Source organism: Anarrhichthys ocellatus, unplaced genomic scaffold, assembly GCF_004355925.1.
Source record: "Anarrhichthys ocellatus isolate YVR2014 unplaced genomic scaffold, GSC_Weel_1.0 scaffold4, whole genome shotgun sequence".
Lineage (NCBI taxonomy): Eukaryota > Metazoa > Chordata > Actinopteri > Perciformes > Anarhichadidae > Anarrhichthys > Anarrhichthys ocellatus.
In genome coordinates this window covers 3,089,668-3,107,944 of record NW_022280034.1, presented here as the reverse complement: position 1 = coordinate 3,107,944, position 18,277 = coordinate 3,089,668, and the positions used below count along the sequence as shown (strand labels likewise).

Genomic DNA, 18,277 nt, shown 5'->3' with positions numbered 1-18,277 from the left:
CTCTGAATCGATGTATTTTCAGGGAAAATACATCGATTTCCCTGAGAAATGTTCTCAGGGAACATAAAGTCCTTATGTCTGAGTTTCAGAGCAACAACATCAGCACGCCTTTAAGAGCTGCGCTGCCTTTGAGTGTTACATGTAAAGCAGGTATTTCGCGTCTGGACAACACATGTTGAGGTGTAAACAACAGTAAACATAAAAGATAAGTTAAATTATACAACAAGTAAATATATTATCTAAGTGGTTAGATGAAAAAGGATAAGAAGGAAGAAGGACTGCCCGTAAAATGTCGTTTAAGTATGTTCCTTTAACGCCTATTCTCACTTTTACTATATATTTGAGGGAGCCTGAAGGTATCATTGTGAAGTTAACTTCCCATGATGCATCTGTGCTACACTGGAAAGTGACGAGAGAGCGTCTTCACCCTCTCTCGAGAAAACAAAGATTACTTAACGCTAATTTTTGGATTTTTGGGGATTTTTGGATGATTTGGAAGCGATGGAGAGCGACTGTACGGATTGACTTTGCCTTTAACTTACATTTACTGAGTTTATAACAATTTACGGAGGATTTTCGCGGTTGTCTTTGGACCTTTAATGGCAAGTTAGCCAACCGGTTTTCGGTAAGGAAGCTAAGGTTCATTTTTAATCCCACATTCATCCTAAAACTGTCATGATTACAGTGTTAACAAAGCTGCTGGTGCGCGTGCTGCACGTGCTGTGTTTGTTCTGTAATACTTCCATGTCTCGAATCTTCCAGCTCGAGTTTTAAAGAACCACACGCCCAAAAAACAGAAGCTAACAGCAGCAATTATGGTACAGGTAAATATAACAGAGTAAAAATATTAGATATAAAAATGCACAATATATACAATGAAATGGAATAATATTAAATTAACTAACTCAACAATAGTGCAAAGGTTTAGTTAATGTAAGTGTAAGTTAATGTAAGTTAACTGAGGAGATGTGAGCTAGTTTTAACCTTAATGTGACACCAAACCGAAAGTAAGTTATCTTTAATAATTATATATATTTATATATAATATAATTATAAATTAATTATAATTCATATTATATATATATATATTTATTATTATTATATAGAATTAAGTTATATTATTAAATTCTGTAAGGCTAATCACTTGTCTGTCTGCTGTATCCTATTTCTTTCTCAGCTCTGTCCCTAGAGGTTTTTGATTAAATATATTCTTGTTCTATGACATCATATCATATTTAATCTTCTATTCTATTATCTTGTATTGCTGTAGTATACTGTATACTATGGTGTACTATATTACACTACTAATGTTACACCGTATGCTGTGTCTCATTTATTTTTTGTCCTTTTTACTTCTGCAGCTACCAAATTGCCCCACTAAATATTGACCTTTTATGCATTTAGAGTCATCTGCTCGTGATCATGTTGGGGAACCTGAGTGGCATTGGGTCTCTGGATCCTTGTATTTGCCCTCACCATGCGTTTCATTTCATTTAAGGAAGTTGGTCCCTGATGCATTTTGTAGCTACTTCCCTGCAGACAACCTCCTTTAATCAGCGCCTCACATGACTTCATGGTTACTCTCTGAAACCGTGAAATAGCAGATATGTCACGGTAGAAAACAGCAGGCTCGTGATGGAAAAATGTCATGATAGCTCAGTGGCACTAGGTGAGGAAGAAAGAACAAAAATAAAACCAGCTTCCTGATCATCACATGCCTTGCTCGTCTGCAGGGGCACGCAAGCTAGTCATCAGTCATGTCGACAGGGAAGCTAGGGGTCAATAAAGCGTTTATTAGAGATGTTTAAGTGTTGAAAGGAGTCATATTTGTGTGTGTTTCAGCGTGCCATGTGGGGGTAACCCTGCCCAGGAGGTGCCATGCTAGCCACACAGATGCCAGATATGCAGCCCGAGGCTGAAGATGTCAAAAAGGTAAAACCACAAGTTTCCCCCCCTTGTGTGCAAAGATCCTGTGACCTCGTAGACTTCTCTCCTGCCCGCTTGTTCTATCTTTACTGTGATACCAGGTTGTGACATTGAAGTAGGCTAAATGTTGTAATTGTACTGTTGTAAGTGTTGTTCAACGTTGTGCCACTTTTTAACCCTACACTTGTGGATCCATTCAGTTGCCTGCGTATCTTATTTAACAGACAATCTAATGGTTGGTTAATAGTTAATATGATTTATTACAGCTGAGCTTTGCAGACGGTGCACAATGTACTGCTGAATTAATGTATGCGAGTCAAGAAGCTATGAAAAGAGGCAAGGAAGTGGTCCCCATAAGTCCTCCTCGGTCAAGCACAGTAGAAGAAGAGTGCTTCAGACCGTCGCTGCTTTGTCGCAAGTGTTGCTGAAGAATTCGTTTGATTTTGCAACCTATTGCGTAATGTAGGCTTACTTTCTATATGTTTATGTTCTCTGTCTGTCCATGTCAGCTGACAGTAGGTGTCATGTGACTGTAGTTAATCTGAAGATTAGGTATCATAACAACACGGCCACGCATACTTCACCCTGCGTCTCCGTCTTCAGAGAATGTGCTGGCTGCGTTCTGTGCTGTGCCTCTAATGTTTGTTAGTTATTTGGCAACCTGCTTCCCATCTGAACCGCACCTTTAGTAGCTCTCACCAAGAGGAACAAGGAAGCTGATGATATTTTCCTCTCACACGCATCGGTCACATGTAGATCAAGGAGAAGTTGGCACAGTCGCTCAAGGCCCTGCAGAAGAGATACGTGACGTCAGACGCAGTGGTGACCAGTGACGACGGGGACGCTAACCTCTTCTGCTGTGCCCTGGAGGCCGTCTTCATCCACGGCATCAAGAGCAAGTACGTCCGCTCGGAGGCTGGGGGCCGGAGCAGGAAGGGAGAGCGAGGCTCCCTCCCTCAGCCTTTCTTCTGGAGCCTCCTCAAGACCGTCACCCACCGGTAAAAAGCACATTATTCTAAAAGGACGTCGTTAGAGCTGAAATGATTGGTTGGATTAGATTAACAGAACATTAATCTGCAACTGTTTTCATGGTCGGGTAATCGGTCTATTTATTTTTCAAGCATAAAGGCTAAACATTCAGGGATTCCTGCTTCTCCAATGTGATGATAACACTCTTTGTTAACTCCCCAGTGATGTGGTCAAGGAGCTGGAGAAGATCAGCTTCGTGGGCACCGACGTGGGTCGCTGCCGAGCCTGGCTGCGACTGGCCCTGAACCACGGCCTGCTCGAGTGCTACCTCGCGTCGCTGTTCCGCGAGGGCTCCAAGCTGCGGGCCCACTACCAGCCCAGTGCCTTGCTCCTGGACACCGAGGAGCGGGAAGTCCTGCTCAGCTACCTCCAGGGTCTGGCCTCGCTCACCTTCGACCTCTCCTACAAGTCGGCCGTCCTCAACGAATGGACCACCACGCCTCTGGCTCTCGCCGGGCTCTGCCCCTTGTCCCAAGCGGACACTATTGACCTGTCCCTCAACGCTGGAGACCTTCCCAACTCCAAGCCCGCGTTTAAAGAGTCGTGGGATACGGTGTCTCAGTCGTCGGGCTCTTCAGACGCACAGGATCTGCAGAGAGGCTGCCCAGTGATGCTGACGGGGAAAGGGACAGGTGTATTACACGGGGGTTGTACTGCACTCAACTCATCCAACTTAAGCCTGGACACCACAGGCTCCTCCCAGCTCTCCTCCAGCTTGAGCTCTGATAGCCTCCTGCAGGGGCAGCACCCCCGCAGCCCGACGGGAGAGCAGTGGTCTTCATGTGACCTGGACACGCCCATTAATGTCACCATCAGCACCAAGAGGCCACAGAAGGAGTGAGTGGGTCTTCTTAGCTAAGTTCTAAGTAGAATACTGTCAGCTTTATCATTTAACTTTAGAAATATAAAGTAGTAAACTCCTCTTTTCTTATAAGCTTAAATATATCATGACTTGTTGTTCTCTCAGCAGTTCTCTGACAGAGTTCCGGGAGAGTGGCCACTACAGTCAGGACTCCATGCGCGAAGACTCCTTTGTGTCCAGCACGGGTCCGGATCAGTACTCGGAGACGGCCATGTTCAGCGGCTCCGACAGCGAGACCCAGGGTCCCCCTACGCCGTCCCAAGACCCCGTGGACCACGTCCCAAACTCTGTGCTGTCTGATTCAGAGCCACCGGCGACACCCGATGAGAACCACGTTAACTACTCTCCCTCTGAAGCGTGCATCGATGCCTCTCCTGAGGCACACTTGGACAAGGACATGCTTTCTACTGAGCCTGTGGAGCCTGTAGACGAAGTACAGATCACCGGAGTCCAGGAGAGTCCTGAGCCTCTCCAGGTAGAGAAAGAAGCAGAGCCCTCAGTGGATCAAAGCTCACGTCGCTCCACCATCAGGTTATTGTCCTCAGATTCTCTATCGGTAAGACCCTCTTCTGTTTCAAAACATGTGTTTCACTGTGTTGTGGTTCCTCTGTACAACTTCAAAAAAACCTACAGAGTAATAGAACGTTTTCTTTACATTTCGTTTGATCCGGTCTGTTGTGTCTCGCTCAGAGAAGTCTTGTTCTCAAATGTCCCGCTACATCCGCATTGCGACGTCGAAATCAGATAAATATTCATGACATTGAAAGTATTTTAGATAACACTTCTTCTGTTCTCCAACACACCATCGAAGGTGAGCAGTGGCGATTACATCACAACCTGTTGAGCCGCTGCTGTCTGCAGCGTTCTTTCCCAATACTTGTTATTAGTCACTTTGACACAAAGACATAGAAAATCAGAGGTTGAGAAACAGTTCCCCTTTAAGGATTGTACAGACGGGGGACATGCAGGATTGCCTTGATGTCCAAGCAGGAACAGCTCACGGGTATGTCACCAGATGTAGGTCTCTCTGTGGTTGCCACACATTGGTTTGGCAAGATGGTGACAAACCAGACAGACTGATCTTTACATCGATTCTGAACAGAGAAAGACACAACTCATCAAGGTTGTTTTTTTTTTTATAGTTCTCACACTACTAACCCCAAAGACACATGATAACAGGAACTGCTCTGTTGAAGGCAGCTCAGTTGTGCTCATTGATTAGTAAATCATCATCTGAAACTCATGTTTGTTAGAAAGCATTGACAGAAGTGCTGCAACAAAACGATATTCTAATTGTCAGTTAATCAAGATTTAATCTAAGATAATTGATGTTGGAAACCAGTTTAAAATGTCTCGTTTTCTTCGACTTGCAGCCCCAAACTCAAAGACAAACGTGTCTTTTCTGTTGCAGCATTCTCGTTCCTGGATCTCTGAGGACGACATCTACAAGCCTCACCTGGAGGAGGTGCCGGACCACAATGAGGCGCCTCCTCCTGCTCCCTCTGCTGAGCTCAAGGTCTCTCAGTCGCCTCCTAGTGTCGTCCATCGCAGGCAAATAGGTACTTCTGCCTCCGTCTACCAGCTGTCACAGATTGATCTGTGTCATTCAAAGCTGAAACATTCAGTCAACCTCAGAAAATATATCTGCAACTATTTTTAAGATTGTTTGTCTTTCTTCTGGTTCAAGCGTCTCAAATGAGATGGTTGGTTTCTTGCTTTTCTTTTTCATCCGTCTCTGTAAAATGAATATATTTGAGATTTGAGATTGAGAATCTTCTTTTTTGGTGAAACAAGACATTTGACTTCACAATAAATTGGAAAAATAACAATCAGATGAATCGATAATAAAATAAAAGTGTTAGTTGCATCCTCAGTCTCAGCCATGAGTGCCATTAACTGTTTTTACATAGAAACATTACAGTTATCACTCAAATCAATGTTTACATTCGGTGCATTCTTGAGGCTGAACACATTTCCTTCCTCCTAAAACATTTCCAACACAGATTTCTCTTCAGTGAGTTTACTTGGTGTGTTGCTGCCCCCTGTAGATCAGTGGAGCAGTACAGTTGTCATGAACTTAAACGTGTTTATTTCTGCGGTGCATTTGGGCATTTTAACACGGGGGTCTCTGGGGATTGTAGCCGGCCTCAAGTGGCCGTTTGACTTCACTTTTCAGCCACGCGGTCGGTAATAACATCATCGTGTTTACATAGTGCAGGAAATTTCCACAGTGGAATGAAAACACTGCAAACCACACCCCAAACAGTGACAATGCAGACAATCCTGTTCAGTTAGTGCAGGAAATGCCCGCAGCACAGGAAACTGTGGAATGAAAATGGTGCACACCACACCCCCGAGCTGTGACAACGCAGCAGGTTCTATCAGCTGTCTGAGGAAAAAAGAAAACCACCAGTTGTTTTTGTTACATCATTAGTGGGACGTGGCCAGGTGACACTGGAATGTAATAAACCTGTATGTCTGGCCAGACGTCACTCAGTGAGTGCTTGAACTATGGACCAGCTGCTGTATGATCTCACCAGTCAGGTCATCAGATTCATTATTCAACGTTCATATTCATCATGCTTTTCTTGTGACTTAATTATGATAAAATGTAATTGGTCTATCTGTGAACAGGTCTGCACAGATCCTGTTTTTATGGAGACTCTTTTCCTTTACTTTCCGTTAATATCTGTGTCCGTCTGTCTGTCAGGGCTGTCCAACCCTTTCCGTGGCTTGCTGAAGCTCGGTCACCTGGAGCGTCGAGGTGCGATGGGGATGTGGCGCGATTATTACTGCGAGCTGTCGCCCTTCGAGTTCCGGCTGTACGTCAACGCGGAAGAGCGCACATGTTGCGACAACTGCTCCCTGGTGCGATGCGAGGACGCCCGCGTCGCCTCGCCCGAGGGCCGCTTCGAGCTGGCCTTCCCCGGCAAGCGGCTCTACCTCCGGGCAGCGAATCGCGGCGAAGCGGAGGACTGGGTGGACCGGATAGTCGAGGCCGTCATCAAATGCCGTCCGACGCCTTGCACCGATGAGCATTGGGAGGTGCTACAACCTGCCTGTGAGAACGGCGTGGACGCAGCGTCCCTGTCCTCCGTCCCCTCCAGCCCCGAGCGAGGTCCCTCCTCCCCGGACACGGGGCCATGCGGAGGGCAGGAGGCGCCTCCTCCTCCTCTGCAGGGCTTCGACTGGACTCGGACTGTGGATTTGGAAAATGACGCAATCAAAGAAGCTGTTTTGTACTTCTCCACAGATCCAGAGGCTCGGACATGGGTGCCTCTGGTCTTCTCCCTCTCCTTGGAGGCCTTGAAAGGGTTTCAGGTTCAAGAGGGAAGGAAGCAGCTGCGGCAAACGCTCCCTATCGAGGAAATCCGGGATGTGGTGCCGGACGTGTCTCAGGGAGGGCCGGCCTTCTTCAAACTCCTGACCGTCCGGGAGACGCTGAGAGTCAGAGCTGAGAACCCAGAGGAGGCTCGCTCTTGGAGGGTTTTGATCCGAGGGGCTCTGGACTCGTACCTGGAGAGTGGGGAGGACGAAGGCTCCGGCGAGGCACCTGTAGTCCTCCCCGGGATGAGTGGAAATCTCCACAGACTGGTGCAGCACCGACTAAAAGAAGATGGAGCACTCCTCGTGCATCTGTGCACTGTTCCTTCAGAGAAGGGGCTGGACACGCAGAGCTTCAAGTGTGCAGGTAATGTTGAGTTGTTGAACACACATTAATTAACATTGTTGGGCCGCTTCTAAATATATAAACTGATCAGACAAGTCCAGTAGTAGTTGATGTCCCGATCCAGTGGCTGCCTATCATTATCTCTAACGCACACGCACACACACACACACACACACACACACACAACACAACAGTTCTGATCTCAGTGAGGTGTGGACAGCATGTGGGCACCATTTTGGACTATTTATCAACTCGGAGGTCTCTCATCATCTTCCCGTCACACAGGAGTTCCTCTACAGAGGAGAGTAAAGAGAAAAGAGGAAAACCCAACATTTCTGCTCCTGATTTTGCAACTTCAAAATAAAAGCTTTTAATACCGCAAGATTACGGGGGATTTTATTGTGAAATTTTCAAGGAAAATATGTTTATCACCAAATTTATCGGGGCTATTCTTCAATAAAATAAGCCTACTTATACTGCAGGGAGGAAGAGTAAACAGCGAACATAATGGGGAACTTTTATTGTGAAGAACAGGACATTTTTGTGAATGAGATGCTGAGGTTGTGTTGCTGCGTATCACACACACAGGGTGTCCTCAGCCGATCGGCCCGTCTCTGGGCAGAGCCCGGCTGTGTGAGTTCTCGGGTCAGTACTACTGTGACTCCTGTCATCACGGCGACACCACCATCATCCCCTCACGCATGGTGCACAACTGGGACCTCACACAGCGAGAGGTTTGTGCAGAATGTTTAACTACGTACAGATACAGTCAGACATACAATGTGTGACACGTTTCTCTGACCTGTGTGTGTGTGTGTGTGTGTGTGTGTGTCCAGGTGTCTAAGAAGGCCCTGCATCTGCTGGCTCAGGTGGAGCAGGAGCCTCTGCTGAACCTGGAGCACCTGAACCCTGAGCTGGTGACGCACGCCGATTCCATGTCTCAGGCCCACAACCTGCGGAAGAGGCTACGTCTGCTGGGCGACTACCTGCTCACCTGCCGCAGCGGAGCCTGCAAGAACCTCCAAGCCAAGTGTGTGTGTGTGCGTGCGTTTTACATTCTACCGTATTCTACCACGACGTTTTCTAACATATGTTTTAAAACTGTCTGTCAGAATGGAGCAGCGGACGTACCTGCTGGAGTCGAGCCAGCTGTACAGCGTCATGGACCTACGACAGGTATCCCGCTGTGTTCATCGTGTCACCGCACCTGTCGTCTGCCTCCGGGAAAATGTCTTAACATGTGTTGTTATTGTTTCTTCTAGATAGCAGAGGATGAGTATGTGAACTACCTGCTCACACTGCTGCAGTACGCCTCCAACCACGTCTTCCACTGTGACCTGTGCACTCAGCGGGGCTTCATCTGTCAGTTATGTCACGCTAATGACATCATCTTCCCCTTTCAGCTCGACATCACCACCAGGTACGTTTTTACTGGGTCACCTCACGCCTTTTTGTTCAAGAACAAAACAAACTGGATGCACTGAACAGTTTTCCATTTTTAGTTTTTGTTCTCGGTGTGCTATTAAACCTGTATTTGTTTAATAATTCCTTCTTTCTCTGTCCCAGGTGTAAAGTTTGTAAAGCGGTGTTCCACTCGGCCTGTAAGGCTGCTGGGGTCTCGTGTCCTCGCTGTCAGCGGATGAAGAAGTACCTGGAGAGGAATCCACAGTACTGAGCCGCGAGGCCCCGACTAACAAGGAAGCGGAAAAATAACCGAAAATCTAGCTTTTACACGAAGTAACCTCAAGTGCAATTATGAGTGTGTTGTGAGAGCGACGGTGCTGCGGTAGCTCGACTCTCTCGCACTAATTTAGAGGCACATCTGGCCTTGTGACGCTGACATAATGCAGCCAGATGTTACTGACCAGTGACGTTAATACCTCTCTGAATTCAGACTCGGCATCAAACGGAGGACGTGACACCGGTGAAGGTTGTTGCCAAGAATCATATCAACACATTTTTTACATGGTGTGTTTTTTACTTTGTTTGTCTTATTGTATCTACGTTCATCATGTTCATCAGAAATGCTCCACAGGACATTCTGCCTTTCTCTCGGATGCACATATTTAAACATAATGCAGGTTGGTTGGGTACTGAACATGCACAAATATCTAAAGCAGTGCTTGAAATATTCTAATATTTTGATTGTGCCTTCTTTTTAATTTAAGCTTTACGCTCTTCTCCACTTGGTGTGTGTTTAACACGGTTCAACCTTACACTTTTAATTTACCTTCACCACGAGAAGAAGTGACGTTACTGCAGTAGAAACTGATCTTGTGATAAAAATCTGAATCAAGTCATAGAGAAGACTTTGTGGAATGTTTCTTACAAGTTTACAAACGTACATTAATATGTGTGATTTAAAAGGACAAAGAGGTGAGCCACACTGACGTATGACATAAAGTTGCTGAAGAAAATAAATAAATGTGCGGCCGAAACGACGAATCGTTTGATTTTGCGTTGATCCTGAAGTCAAAACACATTTCGCACATTTGCACGTACTCGTGATGACTGTTAAATATCTTCTAGCATGCAGAGCTACACCTCAACTAACACACAAACCTGCATTCTTGACATTTTCATTTTTGCAGAATTTGATTTTCTTCTCTTGAACATTTGACTCTGATGTGGAGATGAACTCGCAGAAGTAGCACATTAAGAGATCTTTCCTTTTGCCAAAATCTGCAGAGAACAAAGAAGTAATTGATGGTTTAATCAAGTTCATTTGGATATATGCAGAACATATCAAACCACAGAATACTTGCAACTATTCCTGGTTTGTCTTTGTCTTATCTATGATGTATGATGTATAAATGACCGTTATGATTAAATGTGACTGTGTTACTTGATGAATCTCTTCTGTTTTGGGCACAAAGGCTCTCTGGATCGTTGGCTATAGATTTAATTTGATGTGTTTAGTCATCGGGCTGTTGTGTTAGTGCCAGTTTTGCTGAGACACACACACACACACACACACTTTACTCAAGATTAAGTTAGATTTAAGAGAAAATACTTTTTGTTTCTTAATTAAGGGGCGGTGGTTTGATACAGCAAATATAATTAAACTATATGCATATTACATAAATGAAAGAAAATGTAAATAACAAATAAGTACACAAATGCATAATGACAGAAAAAATATTTTCCATTGTTTTCCATCTATTGATGTCGTAAAATGTCTTATCATTTATTTTAATAACTATTTACAGTTAGAGATGCAACAGTGTTGCATGCTGGGACTATTTTTCTATTAACATTCAAAGTTTCTATTTATTTTCCATCATCTTCCCTCACTGTGTTCAAGTCTGCCTTAAAATAGTTCATCCAAACGGTATTAACTTTTTTAATAAGTTAAGTCAAGGGACAACATTACTTCTTGCTAAAAATATTTGGCTCAACCGGCTGAAGACTCAAATGTAACTTGAGCTGAATAGATTTGTAAACATGAGAAGGACTGTGGATGTTGTCCTCCATCACTTCCATTGAAATCACCATAAGAAAAGAACCCAGGATAATATTTGTTCCGGCATGTGAGTGTTGTTTTTAAAGACGTAAACCTACCCTTACATATTTGTAGGAACACCTGTGATTTACCACCTATGACAAGTGAACATATCTGCTGTGAAAAAAAGGCCTGTTGTTTTAACAAAGCACAGGTGCAATTAATCACACAATGATTGCTGCCTGGATTAGTCATGCGCAACGCGGATTTCCAACCCGGAAGTGACACTTAATTAAATCAATTACACACCTGTGTTGGATGAGTTGGAAATAGATTGTCCTCTCAGTTAATTTTGAGCAAATTTACTTTATTACACGCAAACTAAAATGAGAAATGTGCATAAGCTTAATTATGAAGCAAACAACCAATAAACAAACACGCCCTGTCCGGTTGGTAAATACAATGGTTTAACGCACACTTAATTGGTATTCTCACGTTGAATGCAAACCTAGAGGTGTTAAATGAGTTAACGCGGGTTCCTCCTTCAACGCAACGTGATTTCATGGTAGAAATAAACGGGCATAACGACAGAGATCCTGTTAATGGGAGGAGTGAATCAGGACAGCGAGCACGAAAAACACGTTCCGCAAACCCTCCAATCCAGTCGGCTTTCCTCTGTGCCTGCAGCCCGGAGCTGCTCTCTGCTCTGAGCCAACAACACATTCCTGGTAGCGGTCCCTTCTCTGCGAACCATTTTAGTTGTTTTTAATTTGAGCGGTGAGTCGGAGGAACAAAAGAGTCCAGAGTTGTTGGGGATGGATGCTGCCGAGAGAAGCGCCCTGGTGAGCCGGCTGGAGAGAAGCAGCCACACGGCGTTCATAGAGGACAGGACGCTGTATGTGTGGGGAGGTTACCAGGTAAGAGACCTAGTCGGTATGTAGTTCTACCTGTGCAGGTACGTCTCCAATACCTGTTTCTCCTCTGGGTACTTCATGGGTCTTCTAGTTACCCCAATGCTCTTTTAATGTTATTTTAACATCATGCTGTAATTTACAATTTAGCAATAAAAAACAAATCTAACTTGATGGAATACTGCAAGGGCCCAAAGTGTCAGGGGCCCTTCACCTAAGAATAAAATGACATGAACCAACCAGGAAGAGACTCAAAATGACTACAAAGAGACTCAAAATGACTATGATTAGGGACAAAACTACCACAAAAAGACACAATATTACTATTAAGAGACCAAAACAACTCTAGAGAGACTTAAAGTCACCTCAAAGAGACTCTAAGCCACTACAAACGCACTTACAAAGACACAAGCAACTTTTAATGGTTTGAGGAATGTCTGTGTTTTGATTGTCATAATCCATGCACTGAGTTATGACATGCCAGTTTATTAGGTTTATCTAACTGGTGCAGTTTAAAACAGGCTGTAATAAATCCCCTTTATGATGCCTGATGTTCAAACGGTTTTAGAGATCTTCATTTAAATGTATTGTCACTGACTGAGAGGTGTTTCTCATATTTTGTCCACCTTTTCATTGATAGAAGTGTGGTGGACAAATGAAACATTTCACCTGTAACTGCAGCCTCACACCTGCTTTTTAATGCTGCGTAAATTGAAACGGGAGGATCTATAGCAGGACTGTTTGGTTTGGTGTAACTTATAAACTGAGTTTGTGCGTATAAAGAGAACAAAGTTCACCTGGAAAACACGCAGCGACGCTCTGAAAAGCAACTGGATGGCAGCAGAGCGGAACATGTTTAGACAGAGAAAATATTTCTCGGACCGTATCTTGTTGCTTCCTGATAGTTAAAATATAGGTTCAATATACATCTACAGTTCCACCACACACACGAACAGGAGCCATTATAGTCAGATTTAGATGTTTGTATAATCGGCAGTTTTTAGCCTAAATTCGTGCAGTTTCTGGTGGCTGTTGTTCAGCAGATAAGACTACAACATGTCTTCATACTTTTGTTTTTATCTCCTCTCCCTCACAGGTAGCTGGTGGAGAGGAAATCATGTTGCCCTCTGATGAAATCTGGCTCTGTGATTTGGACAGCGGGATGTGGTGAGACGGGAAGAATGCAGTTAATCGGCTGATAGAAACTCTGTGTCACCCTGACATTGAAGCTAAGGATGTCGGCTCAGAGCCTGTTTGTTTGTTCATTGAAAAAAAGATAAAGGGACATAATGCCAAGACAGTTAAAGGGGGAATCTGTTGAATAAACTAACTTAAAAAGTTCTTGTAGATGGAAACTATGGTTGAGATCACATTCACAGTTTCTTATTTTCTTATTTGTTTTTGTGTGACAGGGAATGGAAGATCATCACCGGGGACGCTCCACCAGCTGGCTTCTGTGGCTCTCATGTTAACGGAGCGCTCTACGTCTTTGCAGGATGCGAACCCGTCGGATACACTAACGAGGTGACTACCACGACCTCGTCGTTTGTAAAAGCTCTCGTGTGTCATCATTACACTGGAGTCGCTGAGCTAAGCATCTTTGTTTTTTTCTGAAAGATGAATACCAGGCGTTCTTCTGCTCCTTAAGGCATTTCCAAAATCGTCAAGGAGTCTCTTATAAGCATCCATATTCTGTCTGCTGCATGATGTTTTTCCTAAGTTCCTAATTTAAAGCTAAGACATTGTGCAACGTGGCAGAATCAAGCCTTTCCATTTGGAAATCTTGCCTGAGCTGCTCCTTGGATAAAAGTGACGGTCGCTTGATTGTTGTGATGCGTTTAACTCTCCCGTTTGTAGATGTTCAGCGTCGACCTCACAGAGCAGAGCTACTCGTGGAAGAAAGTGACCGACACCAAGGGAACGACGCCGTCGCCGCGAAACAAACACTCGTGCTGGGTTCACCGAGACCGGTCAGTCCCGTCTGTAGGAAATCACAGCACACAAACGAGCTGGACCAGCGAAGACAAACTGCTGAAAATGAGCCCCAGCTGAGCTTTCCAGCAGCTGTTCACATCACATCTTCTACATGATTGAAGAGTTGGGCATTTTGTATTTTAAATCACAGCTGAACAGAAGCAAATGTAGCTTTAACACCTCAAAAAGAGATTTAGCTGAGGGGTGGTTTTATGATCTGGTATAAACCAAATCTTGGTGTTTTTTTTTTGAACCACAAATATTTTAATTTAGTTTCACAATGTGAATTAATTCAAATTTTATTTTTTTGGTGCAGATTAATCTTCTTTGGTGGATATGGATGTAAGACGATAGGGGAGGTACGAAACGCATCAACGTCAAACTTCGTCGTGGAAGAGATGTCCTGGGTAAAGAGTAACCAATGTTGTGAACAAAACATGCAGCGATTCCTTTTTATTGTGCTTTTTTGTTTTCTATAAGCAAACTTTAGCTTCCAACTTGTTTGGTATCATATTACACTCTTGTCTTTTTAGACCACAATTGGAAACGCATTATTTCGGTGCTGGGGCTGGAACAATGAAGTCAGTGTTTTTGACACTCTCACGGCGACGTGGAGCACGCCAGAGACTCAGGTGAGTGGAACCACATGATGTCACGTCTAAGACGTTAACGTAAGCGCAGCATGTATTTCAGCTCTTTTCCTGCACTATATTCTACGTTTAGACGACAATATAATGTCTACAGGGTGTGAATAGTTTGTTTTTGGTATGTCCAGGGTTCTGCTCCGGCCCCCAGAGGCTGCCATGCCAGCGCCCTTCTGGGGAACAAAGGTTACATCTCTGGCGGCGTGGTGAGTTGTCTTGACGTGTACAATACAGTGGAAAAACAACACATAGCCACAAATATGTGTGCACACCCTGTGATGTGACAGTGCCCTCAGGCACAAAGGCAGATCTGTAAATAAATGGTTTTAAATAACTTTTTAAGAGAGTTTAATCACAGATGGGTGAACTGTTTGTCTGCATACTTTTGTGCTTGAGTTGTGTTTGACCATGCAGATGTGGAGCAGCCTTTTGACCATGCATACTCCATGGTGTTGTAACTGAACACTGTCAGGACTTTACTCTACTTTTGCAGGAAAAGACCGAGTTGGACATGTTCTGCTTAGACCTGAAGACCTGGACTTGGACTCAATTGTAAATTCTCCTCAGCTCTTTCTCATACACACCAGCAATAGTAACCTTTTTATTATAGGCGGCGGCTCTTTCCAAAAATGTGCTGACGTCTGTTGCGTTCTGCTGCTTTTCCACCAGTGACATCTCCCCGTCCTGTGCACCTCTGGGACGCTCCATGTTCACCATGACGCCCACATCAGATCACACGCTCTTCGTGTACGGAGGTCTCGGCACAGACGGAAGGACTCTCAGTAAGTCTCCGCCATCGATCTTTAATGCTTCTGAATTCAACTCTGAAGGCTCAGTCTCCTCTGCCGCACGGGCGGATTATAGGACAACATGAAGAGACGCCAAACGACCACAAAATAAAGAAACGATGGAATTTTGCGTCTTTTTGGTTTAACTTTCCAATAAGAGATATTCACTCTGGCCTTGGAGCTGTCAAACAAACATTTTATCTGCATTTTATAAATATCTTAAGCCTTTATCTGTCTTGGACAAGTGTGCCCAAGGTTGAAGGACATTTTTATTACATGCAACTCTAAAAACAAAGGACGTCACTGTTGCTCAAGTGGTTTGTTTTCCCAAAATACTGAAAGTGAAGCTCCCTGTGGTTTCATCTGCGTTTCATCATTAACCTCTCTGTGCTAGATGATGCCTGGCAGTTTAACACGCAGACGAGAGAGTGGATCAAGATGGTGAACCCACACAAAGACAAGCCCAGGTAGTTGATTTGTCAGTGTTTTTATCTTCCTGTCAACGTGTAGCTCATCGTGCTTTTTAAAAATCGGTGTGCAGCTGATCTTTTTATTCACCCAAATGTTGGTCTTCCTCAGAGTGTGTCACACGGCGTGCCTGGGAAGTGACGACGATGTTGTTGTGTTCGGGGGAAGCAGCGAGATGTGCTTCCTCATGGACTCGGTATGTATTCCCTTTGGTTTTTAGATCAGCTTCCACTTTCATGGGAAAAGAATAAAAGTAAATAGCAGTGAATTGAAACTGAAAGGTTTATTTGTAGGTCCATTGTGAGGTCTTGGTGAGTAAAATGTTGTGCAGCATAATCTTTTATCCCTTTAGGATTTCCATCAGCAAAACAATGCAGCATTTTGCCTTTTTAAACTCATTCCTTCTGTAACATTGAGTTAACTTATATCATTGTCAAGCAGACCAATCATAGCTCGGTGATTAAGTGTTGCATAAAGAAAGCTTAAGTGATTTAAGGACTCAAAGTTTGAAGAGCACGAATAGTATGGGGTATTATTCCACATGTGATGCCAACAAAAACAGAACTGGAGAGAAAAATGTGTATTTTATTATTTATTTATTTTGTCTATAAGCTGCTGAAAATGTGCAAAATGTTGCCACCTTGTTGAAAAGGTTTTAGTGGCATGGAAATCCCAACATGCATGTTTTACAATCTTAGCTTAGCCTGGTAGCATGCTAACTTGCTAGTGCTTGTTAGCACTACACACACAGGAACAGCTGACACTGATGAGAGCTTGAAGGTATTTGATTATGGACTAAAAGACAAAGTAATTATTGGACCTGTTGATGGAGCTAGACAGATCATCACTTAGGGGATACATGTGCATCCTCTGGGGACAGTGAACATCTGTAGAAAATTTAGTGCAAATCCAGTTAGTTTTTGTTCTAAGTCCACAAAAACTCTTTACCATTTGAATAATTTCCAGTAATTGATCTGTCATCAATCATGTGATTATCAAACCTCTTCACCAGGTGGTCATTCTGAGGGCTCCCTCAGAGAACCACTGCAGAGACATGTTCGTGTTTCAGACTCAGCCGTACTCACTCTTCAGGTACGTTGAACCTCCCACGCTTTTATTTCTGCACTGTCGGCTCTCTGTGCATCGTGTAACGTCGCTTACTTTCCGTTGTTGCTAAGCAGTTTTAACAAAGTCCACAGGGACCCTTTAAAAGCTATTTATACTCTCGCCCTGTTGGACCTGTGTGCAGCTTCACAAACAAGAGGACATGGTGTTGGGCTAATGAGCTTTATATTAGGCAATCATCTGTGGCACATATGTAATGGATTAAAAGACTCACTTGAGATTAAAATGTCCGTAAAGTTGTGATGTGTTCATTTGATTCTCAGAACACTACGTGATATGAAAGTAAATTTTCTAGCCAAAAAATAATGTAAATATGCTTGTGGTGTGGCTGTGATCTGCCATGTAGAGCAGGAAGCTAGTCAGGATTACAGTCTGCCATGCTCTGTCAAGACTCATCTGAACAACCTGTGTTTTATTCTACTTCCTCTCTAGAATGTGTGAAGACTTTATAGGAAGAAACCCAGAGCTGTTTGGGAAGCAGCTGACCTGTCTACCATCAAAGGTGCACAAAAAGATCAACAAGCGAGTCGCCTTTTTCTCCGATATGAAGCCCGTCCTCACACCTTGAAGAGGACTGTTTTTTGTTTTGTTTTTTTGGGTTTTTTTTTTTTTTTGTTTTTTTTTAGAATCTGAGCCAGTCAATTATTACAGAACTGTTTTCATGTTTTTGTGTCAGGAGTGTGTTGGTTTTTTGTTTCAAATGATTTAAAAAAAAAAAAAAACAACTAAACATCCTACAGTTCAATTGTTTTAACTGAAGACATTCATTTGTAAATTAAGCGTTTTGCCTTATTTTAAAAAGCCAGTTTAGATTTGGTAACATTTTACTATATATAGTGATTTAATGATGTGCAATCTGTTTTTGAATAAAAGTTATGTGTTGTATATTACTGTGGTGTTTTATTATTCATTGGTGGTATACAGAGTACTGTAGTACAATTCTGAGGTACTTGAGTATTTCCATTTTCTGCTCATTTGTTTTTCTTCTCTGCTACATTTTAGAGGCAAATATTGTCATTTTTACTCCAATGCATTTAATACTTTGAGTTACTTTACATTTTGTACTGACCTGCAATCAACAAATGATGACGTAATATAATTAAAATAAGACTTTATTGATCGCTCTGTGAAATTCACAAGTACCCAGCAAGTAATTGCCATCTGCAATATTTAAGTGGTGAACAGACTATAATTGGTTCAATAATATACATTGTCTTTCATTATTCTGAAATTAAATATAAACGAGGACTTTACCGTTTTCGGCTTCATTAAAATTGTGACTGTAGGACAGTATTTGTACTCTCTGGTATTACTACTTTTACTTAAGTACTTTTACCACCGATTGTGTCCTCTCCTAAATGAACAATGCAATAAGTCAATTAAGTCTCAAACACTAGAACAAAAACAATGAAGCAAAATGATCATTTCTTTAAATAAA

General features: G+C 43.3%; 2 protein-coding genes across 5 annotated transcripts; both read left to right on the top strand.

Annotated features, from left to right (window-relative positions):
- The first annotated feature begins 405 nt into the window (after positions 1-405).
- plekhm1 (pleckstrin homology domain containing, family M (with RUN domain) member 1) lies at positions 406-10,336 on the top strand. 4 transcript variants are annotated; one of them, XM_031843989.1, is made up of 13 exons: positions 406-625; positions 763-824; positions 1,843-1,932; positions 2,683-2,924; positions 3,118-3,792; positions 3,926-4,373; positions 5,229-5,376; positions 6,528-7,508; positions 8,076-8,221; positions 8,324-8,517; positions 8,600-8,663; positions 8,750-8,907; positions 9,054-10,336. In XM_031843989.1, exons 3-13 carry the CDS (start codon positions 1,879-1,881, stop codon positions 9,160-9,162), a joined length of 3,219 nt encoding a protein of 1,072 aa, XP_031699849.1. In that variant the 5' UTR covers positions 406-625; positions 763-824; positions 1,843-1,878; the 3' UTR covers positions 9,163-10,336. The 4 variants fall into 4 exon arrangements, with proteins under 4 accessions (XP_031699849.1, XP_031699846.1, XP_031699847.1 ...); XM_031843986.1 differs by having other exon boundaries at positions 3,923-4,373; XM_031843987.1 differs by lacking the exon at positions 763-824 and having other exon boundaries at positions 3,923-4,373.
- Positions 10,337-10,414: 78 nt separating this feature from the next.
- On the top strand, positions 10,415-17,726 carry LOC116381668 (kelch domain-containing protein 1-like). The gene is made up of 13 exons (XM_031843990.1): positions 10,415-11,846; positions 12,937-13,007; positions 13,253-13,364; positions 13,698-13,810; positions 14,131-14,221; positions 14,348-14,446; positions 14,590-14,664; positions 14,952-15,010; positions 15,128-15,240; positions 15,641-15,713; positions 15,826-15,910; positions 16,727-16,806; positions 17,272-17,726. Exons 1-13 carry the CDS (start codon positions 11,745-11,747, stop codon positions 17,405-17,407), a joined length of 1,209 nt encoding a protein of 402 aa, XP_031699850.1. The 5' UTR covers positions 10,415-11,744; the 3' UTR covers positions 17,408-17,726.
- Positions 17,727-18,277: the final 551 nt, after the last annotated feature.

Coding starts and splice junctions, on each gene's coding strand:
- plekhm1 (XM_031843987.1), top strand. CDS start 1,879: ATGCTAGCCACACAGATGCCAGATATGCAGCCCGAGGCTGAAGATGTC. Junction 4,374..5,228: donor TGTCCTCAGATTCTCTATCG/GTAAGACCCTCT, acceptor TTTCTGTTGCAG/CATTCTCGTTCCTGGATCTC. Junction 8,222..8,323: donor GGGACCTCACACAGCGAGAG/GTTTGTGCAGAA, acceptor GTGTGTGTCCAG/GTGTCTAAGAAGGCCCTGCA.
- LOC116381668 (XM_031843990.1), top strand. CDS start 11,745: ATGGATGCTGCCGAGAGAAGCGCCCTGGTGAGCCGGCTGGAGAGAAGC. Junction 14,447..14,589: donor GGAGCACGCCAGAGACTCAG/GTGAGTGGAACC, acceptor TGGTATGTCCAG/GGTTCTGCTCCGGCCCCCAG. Junction 15,714..15,825: donor CCACACAAAGACAAGCCCAG/GTAGTTGATTTG, acceptor GGTCTTCCTCAG/AGTGTGTCACACGGCGTGCC.